At 39.7% G+C, this 19035-nt stretch overlaps 1 protein-coding gene across 5 annotated transcripts in view; it reads right to left on the reverse strand.

Moving 5' to 3' along the window:
* The window catches only part of SLX4IP (SLX4 interacting protein), an 84091-nt gene that overhangs the window by 43401 nt on the left and 21655 nt on the right, over positions 1–19035 (reverse strand). For 4 of the 5 annotated variants that reach the window (XM_074536573.1, XM_074536575.1, XM_074536576.1 and 1 more), the window contains 2 exons: positions 6709–6798; positions 3588–3726 (listed from right to left, as the gene is read on the reverse strand). In XM_074536573.1, coding sequence (XP_074392674.1) covers positions 3588–3726; positions 6709–6798 — 229 coding nt within the window. The remainder of the gene's footprint in view (positions 1–3587; positions 3727–6708; positions 6799–19035) is intronic. The other variant, XM_074536578.1, reaches the window with a different exon arrangement.

Consider the following 19035-nt stretch of genomic DNA (forward strand, 5'->3'; position numbering starts at 1 on the left):
AACATAGTTAACTTTTTCCTCCCTCAAGAGGGGGAAGAAGGTCAGTTTACAATATACCTTCTTCCTTGCTTCCATTTCTAACACTGACATTTTCATCAGCCACATTTTTTTTCACTTCTCCTTATTGTTTCCTCTGTGCCCACGTAAACCTCACCTTCTTCCTTATTGTTTTCAGTTCTCCCTTTGCCATTTCTCCTGTATTTAATTCCTCTACTCAGACCTCTGTAGTCTCCTCCTAATTCTCACTGCTCTTGATCAAAACCAGACACTTTCTGTGGAATGTGAACCTTCAGATAATGCAATCACAAGCCATACCTGGCTGATGCCCTTTTGCATGATTTTGGCCATGCAGATTGCGTGCAGGCAAAATTCAGCTTTGAAAATCCACCCCATTTTAAATTTCTCTTTAAAAAAAATAAAATAAACCAAAGTCAAACACATTTGGACATTAATTAAACATAAGAATCAGAGAATTTATACTGAAGCCTATGTCCAAATACTAAATTAAAGCTTACTTTGGCAAATTGTTTGTACTGGCCATTTGGGAAGGGTGTGGAAATTGTTCAGACAGAAGGAAGAATAGGAAGAACTTGCTTGTCTTGGCTACTTTCTCTCATTTTCCATTCTTTCCTTCTTTCTTTCTTCTCCTGTGTGTAACACCCACAGATTTCCTAATGAGCTGGTATGCGACCCACCACACACTGCAGTGGGGGTGTAACTCAAATGAAAATGAAATGTAAATTAACAAGTAACTCGCATGGATATTTACATTAAGTGTTACAAAAATTGAAAGGTAGTGTCAAGTAATACTAATATTAAACATAATATAATGTTAATACTAAAAAGAAGCTGTGATAGGTGAAAATTTTCTCTTCAAAAATGTTATAGTAGCGAGGAAGTAGAGGACTTAACAAGTCTTAAGGTAGCTTGGCCTCTAGTTCTGAAATGAAACCTAATACATCATGCCTTGCCATTAAAGGTAGTCTAAAATCTTATTAGTACAGGTCTAATAAGTCTCTTTTCAAGAAGTGTTGAATACATCCTTCAGTGTGAACAGCAAATAGTTAAAATTGACTTGAAAAGATGCATCTGCAGGCAGGGGTGGAATGCTGACGTGGGACACTGGAAAGAGTAAGCGAGCAGTTAATAACCATGTGCAGGATCCCTCTATAGATACACACTTCTTTACAGGAGCAGGGGGCTCACAGCAGTGCAACTCCAGGCACACTTGAATCACTGGGAGCAGCAGAAACCACACAGAGCTTGAAGCCCTCAGAAACTCCTCCTGAGCTCCAGAGGCAACGGGAGCTGCAGCCACAGCCTTTTCCCAGCAGCACCTCCGTGGAGCACTGCCCTGGGTGGCACTGCCAACACAGAGCCACCTCTGTGCTGCAGTGTGGCACCTCAGCTGTGTGACAACGCAGAGCCTCCTCGCTGCAGGCCGCAGGCAGAGCCCTGCTGGGCTCCCAGGAGCAGGCACAGCACCAGAGGCACTGCTGCAGCCCCCCGGGCAGTCCTTACAGGCAGGGCCCCTTGCCCCACTGAACACCCACCTACTCTGTTATTCCTTCCCAGGTAAGAACAGACTCCAAGGGAACTTGAAGAAACTTGATTCTTGGGCTTGAACAAAGCACTCCTTTCTTACAAATTACAGCCTTGAGCAAAGCAGGCTGAGAGAAAAAGAAAGAGTTGGCTTTGGAAGTGAAGCTGAACATGAGTGTTCGTTATCACAGCCTGTTTTCTTCCTTTAGTTCTTTATTGTTAATTAATGACGGTGAGATTAACTGCAGAAAACTGATGGAACAGTCATTCTGCCTCATCCAAAGTAAATATCGTTTAATCTAACACTGTCACTGATATTACTGATGACCTTCTCAAATGCATTTCCCTAAGTTTTTAATTTTCAGGAAACAAGGGGAAGAGTCAAGCAGAAGAACAGCTCCCAACCCTGGGACAGCACATCAGTATTTTTACTGAAAAGCTCATGATGTGAAAGAAAATAGAAGACCCTAAATTCTAACAAACACACTTAAATTAATGTTGCATCTACCCACATATATAAAAAACAACTATTATGTCTGGCAGTTTTACCTTATAAAATCATCATTTTTTTCAAAACTTACTTTTTACCACGGCAGGAAACTTCAAAAAATAAATAATAAAAAACATCCCTTCATAAAAGAAAACACATAAAAACCTCAACAGATCTTAGAAATTCAGATCCCACCATCTGCAATGCTCACTCACAATCAGAAAAGTACCAGAGTCTGAAAGTTCATGTGCTTGACAAACAATAATGATATTTTAAAGGGATAAAATGTAGTTTCAACTTGCAAGGAAGAAAAGGGTTTGGAAATCCTTCAGTGGCCTGAAGCACCTCTTGCATATGAGGTATTGTGTTCCTGAGGGGTGGGAAAAAGCCCCTGTCATGCCGGAAGAACCTGGCTCCCATATATGCCTAAAATGTTGCAATATGAAGCCAATCATACAGTATATAACTTGTGTTTTATCATTATTATTGACAACAGCATGCAAAGCTGCAACCACCAATCAGCATTCTATAGGAATACACCTTGTTCAACAATGGAAAGCATTTTAAGAGGCAAAGAACTTGTTCCCAATTGGAACTGTTCATCCACTACATGTTGAATTGTAAAATTTACGAGCCTAGTGATGCTATAATGCGAGTATGTAATGCCATGCACTGCAGAAGCCATTCTCCAGCAGAGCTCTCTCCTGCATTGAAGGAGATGTGACAAAGCATGGCCAGCACAGAGCTTTACTGCTGCAGCCCTGCTCTTCTGAGACACGTTTATAACTGCTCCAGGCTAGTAACTAACACCAGTAATTTTTTGCCTAAGAACTATTTAAAGATAAATTGCTGTATGATATAAGACCAACAGATGAGCCTATCAACTGCAAACCCCACATTATGCTAACAATGAAATGGTGTTAAACAGGAACTGGCAGCCATTCAGCCCCAAAGCTGATCTAGCAGTAAGGCCCAAGCTGCAGTGATCATGATCTTTAGTTTAAAATGAGGGTGTACTGAAATGGCACCTGCTGGCCTCATCATCCTCACACACACAAAAAGTGAGTTCCAAATAGGTGAAGGCTCTTAATCTCTGCACTCCCAAGGTCATGGGCGCTGCTGCCAGTAGCACTGGTGAAATGACAAATGTCACTTATCACATCACACCAACTTTTTAAGACTGAACAGACTGCCAAAAATAAAAGGAGAAGATATTATTTCTGTATTTAAAAATTCTACACTAAATGGGTGAGTGGAAAAGAGATTTAACTAACCAGCAAGACTTCAACCAATCTTGCAGAACAAAGGGTTGTACAAGTAATTTTTTTAGTTCTAATGATAGGCTCTTGGACTAATAGTACCAGCATTATGTTCATTTTTAAGCAACACAGAAAATTAAAATCCACTTAATTTTTTCACTAACATAGCTGAAGTAATTCCATTCCAAAACATCAACTATTTCAGGCCTTGCTGATGGCAAATTTCTCACAGAAAATATAAAAACAGCATTTTCCACGGCACTTTATGGCACACTAAGTGAAATAATTTCTGTTACCAGTAAGAAACAAAGGCCCAGATGATCCCTGTTCCGTGGGCTTGCACTGGCCACGCTGTTTACGTGCCTCCAAGTAGTGTTTGACCCTTGACGCAACAACTTCTTCCAGCAGCCTGCAGACCTCCTGAAAGAGAAACCACTGGCCTGGTTTGATCTAAATTTACAGAAATGCCCTCAGGCACACAGCAGAAACCAATACAAAATTACCCCCTCTCCCATTAAAAGGAAAAACATTGAGGAGAAGCACATGAATTAGGAAATGGATGGGAACAAGGAAGGGAATCAAACAATTTTTCTAAAGAACAAAAGAGGAAGTAGATTATGAAATTCTTACTTGGCAGATGAAATACATTATATTACAATACTAACTTTTTAAAACCAGAAATTAGTTTCATATGCATGCAAAGTAGGAAAAAATACATGTTAAAAATGTATCACAACATTAGGTATTGAAGCAAAATTTTAGTAAAAATCCTCTCAGGAATTGCCACCACACTATTTGTGTTTAAGAATCCTTATAAACAACAACACATATTTTGCTCCAATTCTGAGTAATTTTGGGGGGGCGGGGGGAGTGGATAAGACTGAGCAAATTAGGTCACAGCAACTTAATTGCTCTAATTAATTTAGATTTTTCTGCTCCTAAACATAACTGTTCATATCTTTCATACTTTCTTCAACAAAGCACAATAAAACCACAGATAACTCAGGAAGAGCAAAACCTTCTGCCAGAATTAACCAGAAAAAAAAATCCCACTTGGAGTAAAAACCAAAAATTCATCTCTTGGATACCAGAATAAGTTTTAAGCTTAATACACACACACACATCTGAGACTTTTCCCTCAGTATTCTCATTTTCCATTGTTCATAACTATGTGCTCACAGGAATGATACTTTGTGGCACACAAAAATATAATTTTACTTCTAAAATGTGTTAGGGTAATAGATAAAATTATGTAAGTAGTATCTAAACTATCTTGCCTTGAAATTTCCTTTTGATTAATGTAGAAAGTACTCAGAACAACAAATTTTTAATAAAAATCTAAATGAAAGCAGGGCATATACATTAGTCAATCACAACCAGTACTTTCCCTTTACAGTAAGAAATCCACTTTCCTTTCTGCTTGTAGAGCACAATTATAAATTTCTGTATTTGCTTGTCCTTCTGTTTAACTCATTAAAGTGCTCCCATTACACATTCCTTCATGGAGTTACGACGAGAAGGTCTCAGAAGCAGCAGAAACATGGTGTGTCTTTGGTTCCTTCCACAGCAATAAACATTACCTTGCACTTCCTTCATTTGCATGGAACGTATTTCACTTGTTAGCCTTATGGAAATGTTATTTAAATGGCTCCCCACAAAGAACCATACAGACCTCAGAGAGCAAAGATAAAACCGTGACTCGGCCATTCCAGGGGAAAAGGGGCCTGGAAGAAAGGGCAGAGGAATTGGAGGGCAGAAAGAGGGAAAGCTGCAGCAGTCCCAGCAGTGCCAGGAGCCCTCCCCACGCAGCCGGCCACAGCCGCGTGCCACGGCGCCCATTCCGACACCCGGCTGGATTCCCTCGCTCCAGCGCCGTGCTTTGGGCACTGGGGTAGCTCCACCCTGCCCTCCACAGCCCGTGCTCCGAGGCGGCAGCAGCACCAGGGTCCCGGAGCTCAAGCTGATGACTTCCAGCCAGGGTAGGCAGGGATCAGCGGGAATTGTTTGTTACAGAGGCATCCACATTTCCCACAGACACCCAGAGAGGGCCGCACCATCACGAGCATTTTTCAGAGTTTGGAAACAACAAAAATGCAGAAAACCGCTGGGGATGAACATGTAAAAGCTCTCGCACAAAATTACATTGGACTAATCTTTCTTTAGGACCTTTTCTCCCCTCACTTACACAGAGATTCTGCATAGGACTTTCAGGAAGTGAACTGCAAAGCTATTTGACTCACACTTCTCAGTTGCTGAAAATATGCAACCTTTGTACTTCTCTCGAAACATGCAGTCATAGAAATGCACCGAATGCTGTCCTGTCATGCCTCTTTATTAAATCAATCATGAGCTAATTTCCTGAAATTCATCTCTTTTGTTTTGGCAGTCTTACAAAATACATTTTGAAAACGTTTAAAACTCAGATAACCAGGAGAGCAAAACTTGTTTTAAAACAGAAAAGGTAATGAGCATTCATTTAACCATAAAAAAGAAATCCGAGCGATTTTCCCTATTTTCTTATTCCTGTGCTTAATAAAGCACAAATCAGATGGACCACATGCTGCTAAACACTGTGCTGTTGCTCCCTCAGGATGCGAAGGCATTGTTTCTTTCAGTTCCATTGAAATGTATGACTCTGGGATGTCTGGGGCTGTGCAGTGACAAGTTAATGATGGCATTATTGGGGAAGCTATCTGCTGAAAGTGCCGTAAGGGAGACTTGCGGGAAAGTGCGCAGGCATCCCAAACACGTCCTGCCCTCCCTTCCAGCGGCGCAGGGAGCTTCTCACGTTCCCACACAGGAGAGACAGCTCCTGCCAGACACAGCACAAGCTCCTCTGTGATTCCCTGCAGCTTGATCAAAGCTGCAGGCAGACTTTTGCTGCTCACCGATTTCCCACTATTTCATCAAGATATACACGTGACACTTAAAAATAACGGAAGTTTCTTTTCATACAAGGCAACAGTTCTACTATGGTTTATCTTGCATATTTATGTTTTCTTGCACTCTCTAAATGCAACATCATTTACAATTCTCAGAATGAGGAAAAAATTATTAGGAAGATATTTCACCATCAAAATTATACCTGCCACAATCTGGTTTGTATCACTCAGGATAATTTACAAGCATTCATGAGAAACATTTTTAAATTAAAAGTTAAGTCACAAGAATACACACAGCACACATGCATGCATGAATGTGCACACATAGAGTTTAAAATTTAAAAAGCAAATTTAAAGTGGTCATTGGTGACCCAAATAGCACATATGGCTGACTTAGGGGTCCCATGGCAACAGCTGATGGTTAAGTATAACTAACAATATTCTCCTAACATTGAAAAATCCTGAACAGTTCAAGGCAATCCAACTTTTTCCCTGCAGCCATACACTTTTGAAGTAGAATTGATATTTGTTGTACCTCTTTCTCATGATCTGAAAACCAGCTGGTGTCTTTACTGGAGCCTTGAGGCAAAATATGAACATCCACCAAGACAGCAAAGTTCCCACACTGGAAAAAAAAAAAAGAAAAAGAAAAAACATGTTGAACTGTAGCTGCTAGGAAGCACATGTTGAGCAGACAGGGAAATAAACAATCAGGTAAGCACATGTATCTGATTCAGAGTTACAGCAGGCAGAACATTAAATCATGGAAGTTTATGAAGTATGGAATTACGGATTTATCATTGTTTTTGGACTTAACAAGGAGCAAGAGCACCAGACCTATCCTGGATAGCTCACTGAAGTGTTCATATGACAAGCACAAGTATGTGGAATTTACTTCTGCTACCTAAATGCCTCTTTTAAATCTGAGTTCAAGCAAATTTTAATGTGCGAAAAATTAGCTATTCCTTCACCAAACTCACATAGTTCTACTTCTGAAAATCTGGCACCACATTAATTATCTGGTTGGTGCTTGAAATTTATTATCTAAAAATTCAGCATCTTAGAAGTCTTTTCCTTTCTCCATGCTACCTAATGTAAAGAAGAGCAAGTCTGAAGGACTTGTCAGTGGATATCTGGCACTTAGCACATCTGTCACCTGCACTTCGAATGGTTCAATAATCAGGCTCACCTATTACAGTTATTAGGATGATACAGCTACATGCCAAGACACATCAGCTATTTCTGAAACTCCTTGATACGTGCACCTATATCTCAGGCTTATGCTGTAGCACAAGTACAGTTGCTGAGAGTACCCTTACCTATACCATTAGCACTAAGAGCAAAAAGATTTAGCATTAATTTTACTGATCATAACAGCATATTCGTTAAATTTGAAATCTCTTGGTTAATAAACACTCAGATCTGTAAATCAACTGCAAACAGAAGTTTCTAAATAATGATTCAAATATAATTAAAATGTAATTCATGGCCAATATTGTATTGTAGCTACAATACAAAAGTTTGGCAAACGAGACAGGCATTGTGAAATAACTTTGAGAAACTTCTAAGTTACTTGTAGGTATCAGTCACTGAAAGAGCAGAATGCTTTGATCTATTGTATCAAAAGGCTTCTCTTTCCTCCAGAGAACCAAGAATTGCCAGATGGCTGCCACAGCAGACTTTTAAATGGATGACAAAATATCTCACAAAAATCTCTGGTGAATCATTAGTCAGCTCCAGCAAACTTTAAATTGACTACTGAACTTCAAAGTTAGCAGACACTGCAGATTATAAAGTGAAAGCCAGTAAATTATTCATGGTTCAGCACTAATAACAACAAACAAGTGGTTGATACATCAAGAAAATTCAAATTATCAAATGCTCCATGTTAACTGGTATCATTTTCTATTGACTACAAAACTTTATGCACAGATACAAAGTATAGACCTGTTTTTCAAGGAGACAATGTTTGTAATTATTTTCTTCTGAGTGGCACTGTTTGTCTCAGTCGCCAATCTTGAAACGATTGGAAAAAAAGAAAATAACGAACCACATTCAAAACTATACAATGGAACAGTTAAAATTATCTTGAAAATTTTACAAACACACCAAACATTTGTTGTGCTTTAAAGAAAAACCAGATATAAATAGCACATGAATCTTTGTAATAGTCAAGGTTTCCCAATGGAAGGACGCTTTCTATCCCTCTGAGCTTTGGAGCACTCTTCTTTGCACACAGCACAGCTGGAAATATTTCAGTAGCCACAAGCCAACAGCTTTGCCCCACAGTCAGAGCAGCTCTGGGACAGGACGCAGGGAAGCACCACTGGCACAGGCAAAGAGGAGAAGGGGGAGTCAGAACATGAGCGCAGCCCCTCCCGAGCCTCTCCAGCTCCTGTTTTTGGTGAGTGCTGGACTGATCTGAGTGACAGCTCCCAGGCAGGCTCCCCTGCATTTCTGCTTCCTGTGCCTTCACAGGCTACAGCTCTGAGCAGCTCCATACAACCTGGGCCGCTCCAGCAAGCAAAGGACAAGTACACAGTAAATGCCAATACAAACAATGGCAGGGAACAGAGGCAAGTGGAGGAAAAATGTACACAGTTTATATTAGAAGATCTGATGCTCTTACAGAAGTTTCTGGTTTTATTTTTATTCTGATGACATGCAATTCCATGAAAATGCTCCCTTTTATTTTAGTGGAAATGAAGTGTTTCCAGTCAGCGTAGCTGCAAGATGCAACTCGTGGCTCCTAAGTACCACAACTGAGAGGCAAACAAAATGAACGGCAACTTTTAATTTCACGCTTTCAACATCCATCTCAAAATTTGCACTGAAAATTATTTTTTGAGGTGTTATAGTAAAACCTGAAACTTGAATGCCTGATTTGATGGGAAACACATTTGTCAAGAATCAATAGGAAAATGTCTCACTCAAAAATTAAAGACAGAAGCAGATGCTCCAAGTTGATATCCCCCATAATTCTAGGTTTCAAAAACTCTTCATTTTTACAAGCTGTTTTTAATGTTCACATTCTTACTGTAACAGTCTAATGACATTCATTGTGTTACTAAACAAAGGGCTTTAAATGATCTCAGAATGTTGTTAGTGTATTGTTGTACAGCATTGGCATTTAATTCAGAACATCTTTTCAGAAATGAAATTGTTTATACAAATACATCAAACACTTCATAGACTCTACAAATTGAAAATATAACCAGACATGTAACGTAAACAGAACAAAACCCAACACAAAGTGGTCATTCAAGCAAAGTCATCTGCCCATAACCTGCTGAAACCTTGAAAGCAGCACATGCTAGATGGTGAACTATTGTTGCAAAACCCAGAATGAGTAAATAAACCCAACTCAATACTTTTTATTGCTATAGCCATTTTTACAATCAGTGGGCTTCAACATGGATGCTGCTGTTTCTATAAAGTGCATCACACGAGCAGCATCAAAGCAGTCCTTATGAGGAGGGAGTCCTTGGGATGCTGGGGATGAGCACGGTGAGGCTTGTCCTCAGTTCCAGCACTCCGAGTGCAGAGCCAGCCTCCCAAGACACATTTCAGGGCTCCCCACTGCTGGGATGGTGGATGCGGACTGGTGGGTCAGAACTCACTGGAGCTCAGTTGAACAGAAACATCTCAGAGTTTGGCTGCGCTTTGCCATGGGCAGGAAGGAGCTCGGCCGCAACCCGCACACACTCAAAACTCCAAAGCTGCTCCATGATGAACATACAGGAACTGTTTATTTCTACTCTTCCCTGAGCACTGTGCTACTCTGTTGTTACAGAGAGAAATTTACTCCAGTCTTAGATGATATCTACAGTTAAAAAAAAAAAAAGATAGACTTGATCCCAATGACCACTCCAAAAATGTCACTGGAAGCCCTTTCTGGCACTGTGACAAAATTGATAGAACATATCATCTCTCTCCAGAATGCAAAAGCAGGGCCAAGAGATTTTGTGGGGAAAAAATAAAATAAACCACACATAAGCTTATGCAAAATATCTTGTCTTAAAATAAATAGGAAAATTTGAATATTTTCCATCCTAAATTCTTTCTGAAAATCACTAAGTGTTCTGCACTGAGTCAAGTGAGTTCTAATATTTACAACATAGAGTATAATTATGACCAATTAATCATTGGTCTATACTGTGCCAACTGTATTATAAAAAAACTTACATTTTCCAGGCTTATTAGAAGTTTATTCTCCTCCTTTATCTTTGTAATCCCAAAGAAAATTAAGTGTTTTCCTATTGTTTATACTATTAGCACCAAGGATTTGCAATATTTTGACTTTTTCCTCTTACACAGCAATAGCAAGAGGCAGCATAGTGAGCAAACAGCACAAAAGACATATTTGTCATTACACAGCATTAATTTAACTTTCATTTACAAGATTTGAGGTTATACACAGTTTCTCAAACCACAGGGACACTGTTCCAACACTTAAATGCCTCAACCCATATAAATACAGGAGTTAGGATATGGATTTATGCCACCACCACTGCTGATGGCTATGAGATGATAAAGGAATTTTGGTGACAGCTAACACTGTACATTTCTCATTCTTTTAAGTAGATAAAGTTACAATTTGATATGTGTATGACTTTTCCACATATTTTTCTCGAGAATCTCAAGGGGGTTTTTGTTGTTGTATTTTTTTGGGGGAGGGGGTGTGGTGTCATACTTCTAGGGTAAAAAAAAGGCAAATCAGAGGGAGAAGGGGGAAAAAATATTACCTTTTTTTTTCCCCACCAGGCAGGAAGGTTGCATGAAAATAGTGTTTCCCTGGTTAATGCTCAAAGCAAGATATTTCTCGAACTCTCTGTTTCAGAGGGAGGAGGATTTAGGCACTAACAGGTCACCAGTGAATAGTTTTGCTGTCACCAGGTTAATCAGGAACTCACCTAACAAGAGCAATTGACAATTACAGAAATTACAGACAATTACAGCTGATACAATAGCAGAGCAGAACAGATGAGAGAAGAGAAGCCTCCAGAAGGAGCCAAAAGCAGAATCCCTCTAGGAAATCATGTAACAAGTCCACTCTTCAAAATGCTCAAGTAATATGATGCAAATGTCAGAGAGGAAAAGGGGTATATTCCACTTCTGACCTTTTTTCTGGATAAGAGCTGCTTGGTTCTGGAAATTGTACAAAGCTTGTACTTTGTCAAAAATTTATATCCTGAAGTTGTAGAACAGTTTCAACAAATAAATGCTTCTTATTAAAGAAAGATTATAGCCATCAGCTAACATCACCTATATCTTTTCAATTCCCTGCTTTCAAAGATCTATGGGGTCACTGCAACAGTAAAAAGGGAGCAGCAGATCAAGGGCAATGCTATAATGGTTCTAAATAGAAGATCTGTCCTCAAAGATAGCTGCACTAAATTATACACAGATTCAGCAGGAATTGGACAATCTAAAATGCAGGGAGGAAATTCCCCTTTTACAACCTGCATACAAATTATATCTAAGTAATCTCTCACAAGCGGTTGGCTTGCTTTTTTTAGAAGAACAGTTTATGTATGAGGAATTCCTGAAAGGAGGAGTGTTTAATTTTCTGGTGTTTTAGTGGAAGAGAAGAAGCAGTTATCTGAAAATTCAATCAATAAGCTATAGGCACATTAATATCCCATTGAGAGGTTTCCATGCCAAGCAAAGAGGTGTAAGCAGAGAACAAGCCTTTAGAACGATCCTCTCATAAATGTGGCCTGACAACTCATGAGACTAGGATGCAACATCAAGGCAGCATTAGACTCTTAACAGATGCAGATGGACAGGATATTAAACTTCAGAAATGACGGGGAAAAGAAAACAAGAAATACTTGTGAGTGATTCAACCCTTAGGAAAACATAAAAAACACTAAGGAACTTCAGATCTGATGGAGCTGTGTGTGATACTGGAGACTTTCAAACTGACAACTAACACACTGCTGTTAAAGCACATAACAGTGAGCAATCCACCCAAATACACAGATTCAAATAAGTTAATGAAGACAACTCCTTCAGAAAACCCAATACCTGCTGAGGGAAAGGAGCTGCATGTTTCTAGCAAGGTAAGAATGCTGCAGTGCAAACAGAGCCTCCAGTTCATCACCCACAGCCAGGCTAAGCAGTAATTACTTAATCTAAACATCTGAACTGGTCCTGGAGAACTGCTCTATCAGGTTGAAAAAGGCCTAAATTGCATGAGAGAATTAAGCTTAATTTACGTTGTCAATCTGTGCTGCCTGATCCCAATTCCGTAGGAGGTTTTGTAGCCCACATATTGAACAGAGTCATATAGTTGGAGCTCAAACAATTGCAAAAAGCAAGTTTTTCCTTGGGGCTAAGTCTCCAAGTAACAGTGCAATCTCACCATCGTTTTGAAAGGATATACCATGTCCCTGCCTGTGTCAGGACTGATCCAGAAAAACAGAAATAGCAGCACACTATTTGCTCAAGATAATAAAAAGATAATTTGAGATTCCAACAAGCTGCTTTCATCCTCTTGTTGTGAAGTATTATTCTAAAAACGATGGTATTTTTTGAATCATTGTGAGCAAGCGATGATGAAATACCCATGTCTGCAACAACCCGCTTTCATCCCACTGCAAGCTGCGAAAGGTGAGTGGCCATATTAACTGAGGAGGTGAAAATGTTCACAATCTACCCAAATACAATTAATTCTTAATTGTAAAGTTTTAAAGACACGTCCTAGGGCTTGGCCACACCAACAGAGTGCCACAGGATACCATATTCTTGTGTATTCCTTCATGATAGGTAAGTGGGTGCAGACAAATATTATTACCTTACCGAGCTCTTACCCTGAGCTATCAATAATAATAATGGCAAAAACTTGCTCTTATGGATTCGGTAATCCATGAGAAGAATTGCTTTGTCATTGCTGTACTAAACTGGAGCTGGGGACATTCTTTCAGGTTCTACAAAGCCAGTGCTGGGATTTTGTTTCTTCCCCAGGTGGAAAGAACAAGGAACTTGTACAAAACACTCTGCGTGGCTGAATTATTCGGTTTGTAATTATCAGGCCCTACAGCAATAGATATAAAACAACTGCAATGACTACTAAAGCTTCCAGACCTCCTAAAGATGGCTAACTGTAACATGATAATACCTATTTTTAAAGAAATTAGAGCCAGTAATAAAAAGGTTTAAGGGCCTTTTTCAGACATTCAACTTGTTAAATGATTTTCACAGGTTTTCCCATACATGCTTTACAGGCTGTATTTTAATATTAATCTGCCAGACTTTAAAGCATCAAAAAAAGATCACCAAGTATGTATTGGCAAGCTACTGATGGATTTGTTCAGCATGAAAAGAGCCACCATACAAGAGGCTGAGGAAATTAGCAATGTACCACCTGATTTTATGACTTTTTGCACATACCAGAAAATGAAGTGCAATAAAAATTAGGTGGAGACACCACCCTCAGTGTCTTCTGATGTAAACTCTGTCAGAGGAAATAAAAGCAGATGTCAGATAGCACGAAAACACAATTTACAAGCTTCCTGTAAGGTGAAGCAGAGGCAAACCACAGTGTTTGTTCCACAAGGTAACAGGCCCATTGCTGGGGTGAAGGAGCAGCAGTTCTCCAGCACATGATGCACCCATGAATGCATTTCTGAGTTATTTGTCCAACAGCTGCAGGGATGGGCTGACTTCCCTCTCACAAAAACAGAACGGGGAAGTGAGGGCAGGTCCCAGGCAGGAAACTGTTCCACGTGTCCAACTTTGCAATTATTTCAGATTCCTTTTTATTCTAAGAGACGAGGCCTCACCTGCTCTGGAATTGCCTTCCCTCGCTGCCTCTCGTGACAGCCTTACCTACCGCAGCACGCAGCTACTGAATGGGGGAGCAGGAGGCAGCAAAACCAAACCCAACATCTGCAGCCCATGCTTCAAGCTAAAATATCTGCAGATGCTCAGTCTTCATGCCAAAATAATTTAACAGATTCAAGATAAATTAATTGCACATGATCAGATTTTAAGACAAATACATAAAGCAGAAGTATTTTTATTTGCTAAAGAAGTGTAGCAAGCCAAACTTCTTAATATTGTTAAATTTACTGAAACGGTTGAAATATTACATTTTCCAAGTACGTAAAAGAAGTACTTTTAACTCTCTATTTTAACTAATTTGTCTAAACCCAGCCAGGAAAGTTTCAGAACAGCAAGAAAGCTTTTTCAGAAACAGCATAAGAAAAAAGTGACTCATGCTGAAAAAGGCATATTACACAAGTGACACCCTTTGGACAAAATCCTTCTATTAAGTGGGAGTATATTAAGTCAACACAGGGCAGAAGAGGAAAGTTCAACAAAATATTTGATGCTTTATCCACAGAGGTACAAGGGAAGAAATAGATGAGTCTTCCAAAAGAACAAGTGATGTGCTAAATCTTATTGCTGAAAAAGCAGAATCAGATGATGGAGAATCCATCATATTTCAAAATGGAAACAGATCACCAAAAACCTCAAGGAATTACCAGCTGGCAAGCAAAGGGATATAATTTTTTTTAATGTCCAAGAAAAAAAATCATTTAATCTGGCATTGAACAGAGTATATAATAAATAGATGTTATGCTTAAATAAAAAGAAAAAAAGAATAGGAGCAACAAGCAATTAATAAAAATATGTAAAATATGAACAGAGTTGAACACTGAGGAGTTGGTGCAAGGCAAGAATAGACTGTGGAAGGTAGCTGTTGGAGTGTTTGTCACCAGAAAGGCTCCTGGGACTAGAACGTGACCTGCCAAGGGAGCTCCTTCCCCACGTGTCTGTCCTTGCTCCTGCCTGCCGGTCTCACATCTCCCCCAGGGCAGCGCCAACCAGAGCTGAGCAGTGGAAGTGTCCCCGCCTCAAAGTTTTGATTCACCACAGGTTGGAAAAGGCAGCCCAGCACCGACCGAGTGTGAGAGCAATAAACACGGAGTGCCTGTTCAGATACCTCTCCTGACAAACCGAACTGGTGATCCCTGCCAGGAGAGCAGGGCAATGAGAAGCAGGTGCTGCATGACAAGGCCTTCACTTAATCAGATGCAGCTGAAAAATGCACCTGACTCTGCTCCAAGCACGGCCCTTCAGGAGCCCCAGGAACCCACGCTGACCTCTAAGGGGGGCAGGTGAGTACAGCACTACATTGCACAGCTTAATCAATATTTATTTATGTGCCCCCAGCAGCCACAACAAAGACTTCTAATTCATAAAAGTGACTCCTTCTGCAAATATTCCTCTTCCCACAAACTCAGTTTCTGAGGTTGGGAAGTTCTGACCATTTTTCTTCTAAAAATTTATTAAAATCAGTTAATTGACTCCAGTCAATTCCAATAGCAGAAAGAAAGATCCAAACAAAGTGTGATTGTTTCTAACATGAAAACAAACATTTACAGAAACAAATTCAGTACTTTACATAAGCAGACTGTGATCTCTAACTGGCTTTGCTGGTTTCTTTAAGTCTTTTTCACACTAAGTGTACTGATAGGTAGGTATTATATTCACATGTGGTCAATCACATCATGAAAGCCCAAGGAAAACCACTTGTGAGAAACACAATATACAGACAGCATGGGTAACACATTGCTCATTTTCACCTAGTATGAAGAGTAATACAAACAACATGCTCCCAAGATTTCAGAGAAGCATTTTACAGAGGGAGAGGAGTGGAATGGCAAGAAGGACTGATTTATTCTCAAAAAACCATTTTTCTGCTTCACTGGGATCAAAAAAGCTGTTGCCTTAAAGAAAAAATGACATAATTTTAATACAGTCACAAAGGACAACCAGTACCTAGGATTTCAACTGCTATTTGGGAATGCCTTTTTTAAAAGTTTAAGTTTTACATTTCAAGGTCTTTGCATTATTTTTTCCCAAGTTTCCTGTGGATTCCGTTAGTAATTGGAAATATTTCCCACAATTATGTTTAGAAAAATGCCACTGATAATTAGCACCAACCCTCATACATGTGGAAAACATTAAAATCACTGAAAATGATAAATAGCATTGATTTTATGCAACAAAATGTAGACAACAAATATATCAAATATTATATTGGGTCCATACTGACTTGTATGCTCTAACAGCAACAGGAAGCCTACAGGAAGAGGTAAAAACATAAGCAAATAATGATACTTTCCTCAGCAGATATATTAGACTTTTGTCAACATGAGAGCCTGAGTTTTACATCTCATAGGCTGCATCTGTATTTGGAAGTCATCAGTGATTGTTTTCTCCCAGAATTTGTGATTTGGTTTATAAAGCTGCTTGAATATTTCAGATCCTGTGGCAAATCCAATCACAATGCACTAGGAATCACATGTGCTAGATCATCATCATGTCATTCAACACTTAGGGACTTTCTGCACAGCTGCATTCTAACCTTCCATACCTCAGCACCCTGTTCAGGGCTGGTACAAACCCAGCATCTGCCCAGAGCTCCCTGTTCAGCCCCAGCACAAACCCAGCATCTGCCCAGAGCTCCCTGTTCAGCCCCAGCACAAACCCAGCATCTGCCCAGAGCTCCCTGCTCAGCCCCAGTGCTGCCTCCACCCTTCAGCCAGGGAGTCTGTGCATGGACCTTGTCCCTCAGCTCACCCTCAGCCTTTGGTGAAGGCCCTTGTCCATCCCCTCTGGAGGATCTGAAAGGGTTATGGCAGCCAGATTTCCTCTCCTTACACTCACTCCCTCCTGTAAAGATGCCAGAGAGCTGTGATGCATATGGCTTCTGTTACAATGGGTGTTTTGACTTTTTCCCAACAGGTTCCACTGATTCCCATATCGTTCATTCTGCCCCCTGGAGCTTGTGCTAATTTGCCCAACACAGATGTCAGACACTGAACTGACAAATTTCTATTCCTATCACTCAAGGCACTCTCACATACATGGAGCAAGGATAGTTTAACAGGAGCAATATCTGCCAAAGCTTATTCTTCACACGTATTCTCAAAGGTGGCTTTCTGTGTCCTTATTCCAGTGCAGAGTACAAATTAACTAAGACTAAATAAATTTATAAACTATATTAATACCTGTTGTTTCTTTTGCAGCTGAGAACATGATGATACTGGAAAATTAGTTTCCAAAGTTAATACATATGTTTCAAAAAGGTCAGCTTTTTAACATACAAGTAAATAGCAAAATTCTACAAATGCATCTTAGCATCCTGTCCTGTTGTGTGCAAATACAGAGAATCATGCTTAAGCTAATGCCTTCTCCTTCAGGAGGCTAATTTGGCTTCACTTGTCTTCCACATGCCTCCTATAATGAACTAAACTGCTGAAAAAATTCCACTTTCTGTAAAACAGTCCCTTAAAATTCTTATTTTTATCATTTTCTATCAAAAATTACATATATTTGTACATTCGTCAGGTTCTTTTTCTCCCTGCTCCATCTGTAACCCTATTGCACAAAACTCTCATAGTTTGCCTAATTCTTCCATGAAAATTTTCCTGAATTTAAATTTGACTTTTTCCACACCTGCCAAGGTGAAAATTCCTCCTTAATGCATCTTCTAAACAGGCAAGGGCTACAGTAAAACTGACAGCACAAAGCAGCTCAATAAATTCAGCTATGTCATCTATTATCGGGTATCTAAGATGTCAACTGGCTGAATTAAATCTTGCTTAATTGCAATGTTTATGTCTACCCAGCAAGATGGTAAAATGGAAAATTAAAACTGAATCACTTAACATGTCTGCAGCACACCTAATTTCCCATAACCTGTATCCACCTGCTTAGCTCTCCAAGGGTAAAAGAAATAGAGTTTAAAGGCAACAAACTTGCCTGCTTTCTGTACTGAAACTTAATGCCCATAATCAATAAAAATGAGAGAACCAGCACTGTCAACTGCTTCATCTCTCCTCCATGAGTAAGCAAATCATTGTCATCAGTTCCAATACTGCTCCTCTGAAAAATGAAATGTTGAGACTGATGCAGCATTTGCATTAATAAAACCAGTGCAACAATCAGTTGCTAGAGATGTAAAAACTAGGCCCAGATTACACTCCATGCCAACACAAACAACTGTTCCTTAGCTTCTTAGCTTGCTAGTCCTTTCAATTTACTGCCATAGCATGGAGATATAACTCCTATTTGTAATCCAAAAAAAAAAAAAATTGGTGCATCAGCCCAAGAGAAGACTTCTTCCCCTGCTTGCTCAAGTTCTGGTCTATATCACTCTCAGTTCCCAAGCCTCTTTCCACTTCTCCTTATCTCAGTCTTCATTTTCCCACTGTCAAAGCCTGTTTTTCCAGGAAGGAAAGTTATGGTAAAGATGAGGAATATTGTTCAGCACCTCTTTGCCCTTTGGCACTGCTATCAAACACTGGGATTTTATCTGCCACATTAGCAGAGATCTTACAAAAAACACATTCCTTTTTGTATAATGTACATGGTGGTCACTCAAACAATAACCAGTAACAGATGTCTGAAGTGAGGAGAATGGACTATTTAAATAGAACTTTATAAATTCTGATGATCCCTTCCCAGATTTGAGACCTTGACACTTAATTTATAACTATCAGTATGGCCCTATCCTTCCCTTTGTGTGTTTATTTCTAGTTCCAACCCGGTAAGGATCCTTTGCCCATCATCCCTTAAGTTTCTCTGTGACCTTGCAAATAATTTTACCCTCAACTTGCCTTCATTTAACAGTGCAGAGATAAAAATGAAAAAAACCCCTCGGCAAAGAATCCTGCACCCAAACAAGGAATTCTGTCAGGGCTATGAACTCACATGCTTACATAAAATTACTGGCTTCATTCAGCACCCTGCAATGACCATCTGGGAATGGTTTTCTTTCAAAGGAAACACAGAAGTATGAAAGAAATGTAACCTGCCAGAGTCCACTGAAATTTTGATGGCA

Source organism: Zonotrichia albicollis, chromosome 3 (genome assembly GCF_047830755.1).
Source record: "Zonotrichia albicollis isolate bZonAlb1 chromosome 3, bZonAlb1.hap1, whole genome shotgun sequence".
In the NCBI taxonomy this organism is placed as follows: domain Eukaryota; kingdom Metazoa; phylum Chordata; class Aves; order Passeriformes; family Passerellidae; genus Zonotrichia; species Zonotrichia albicollis.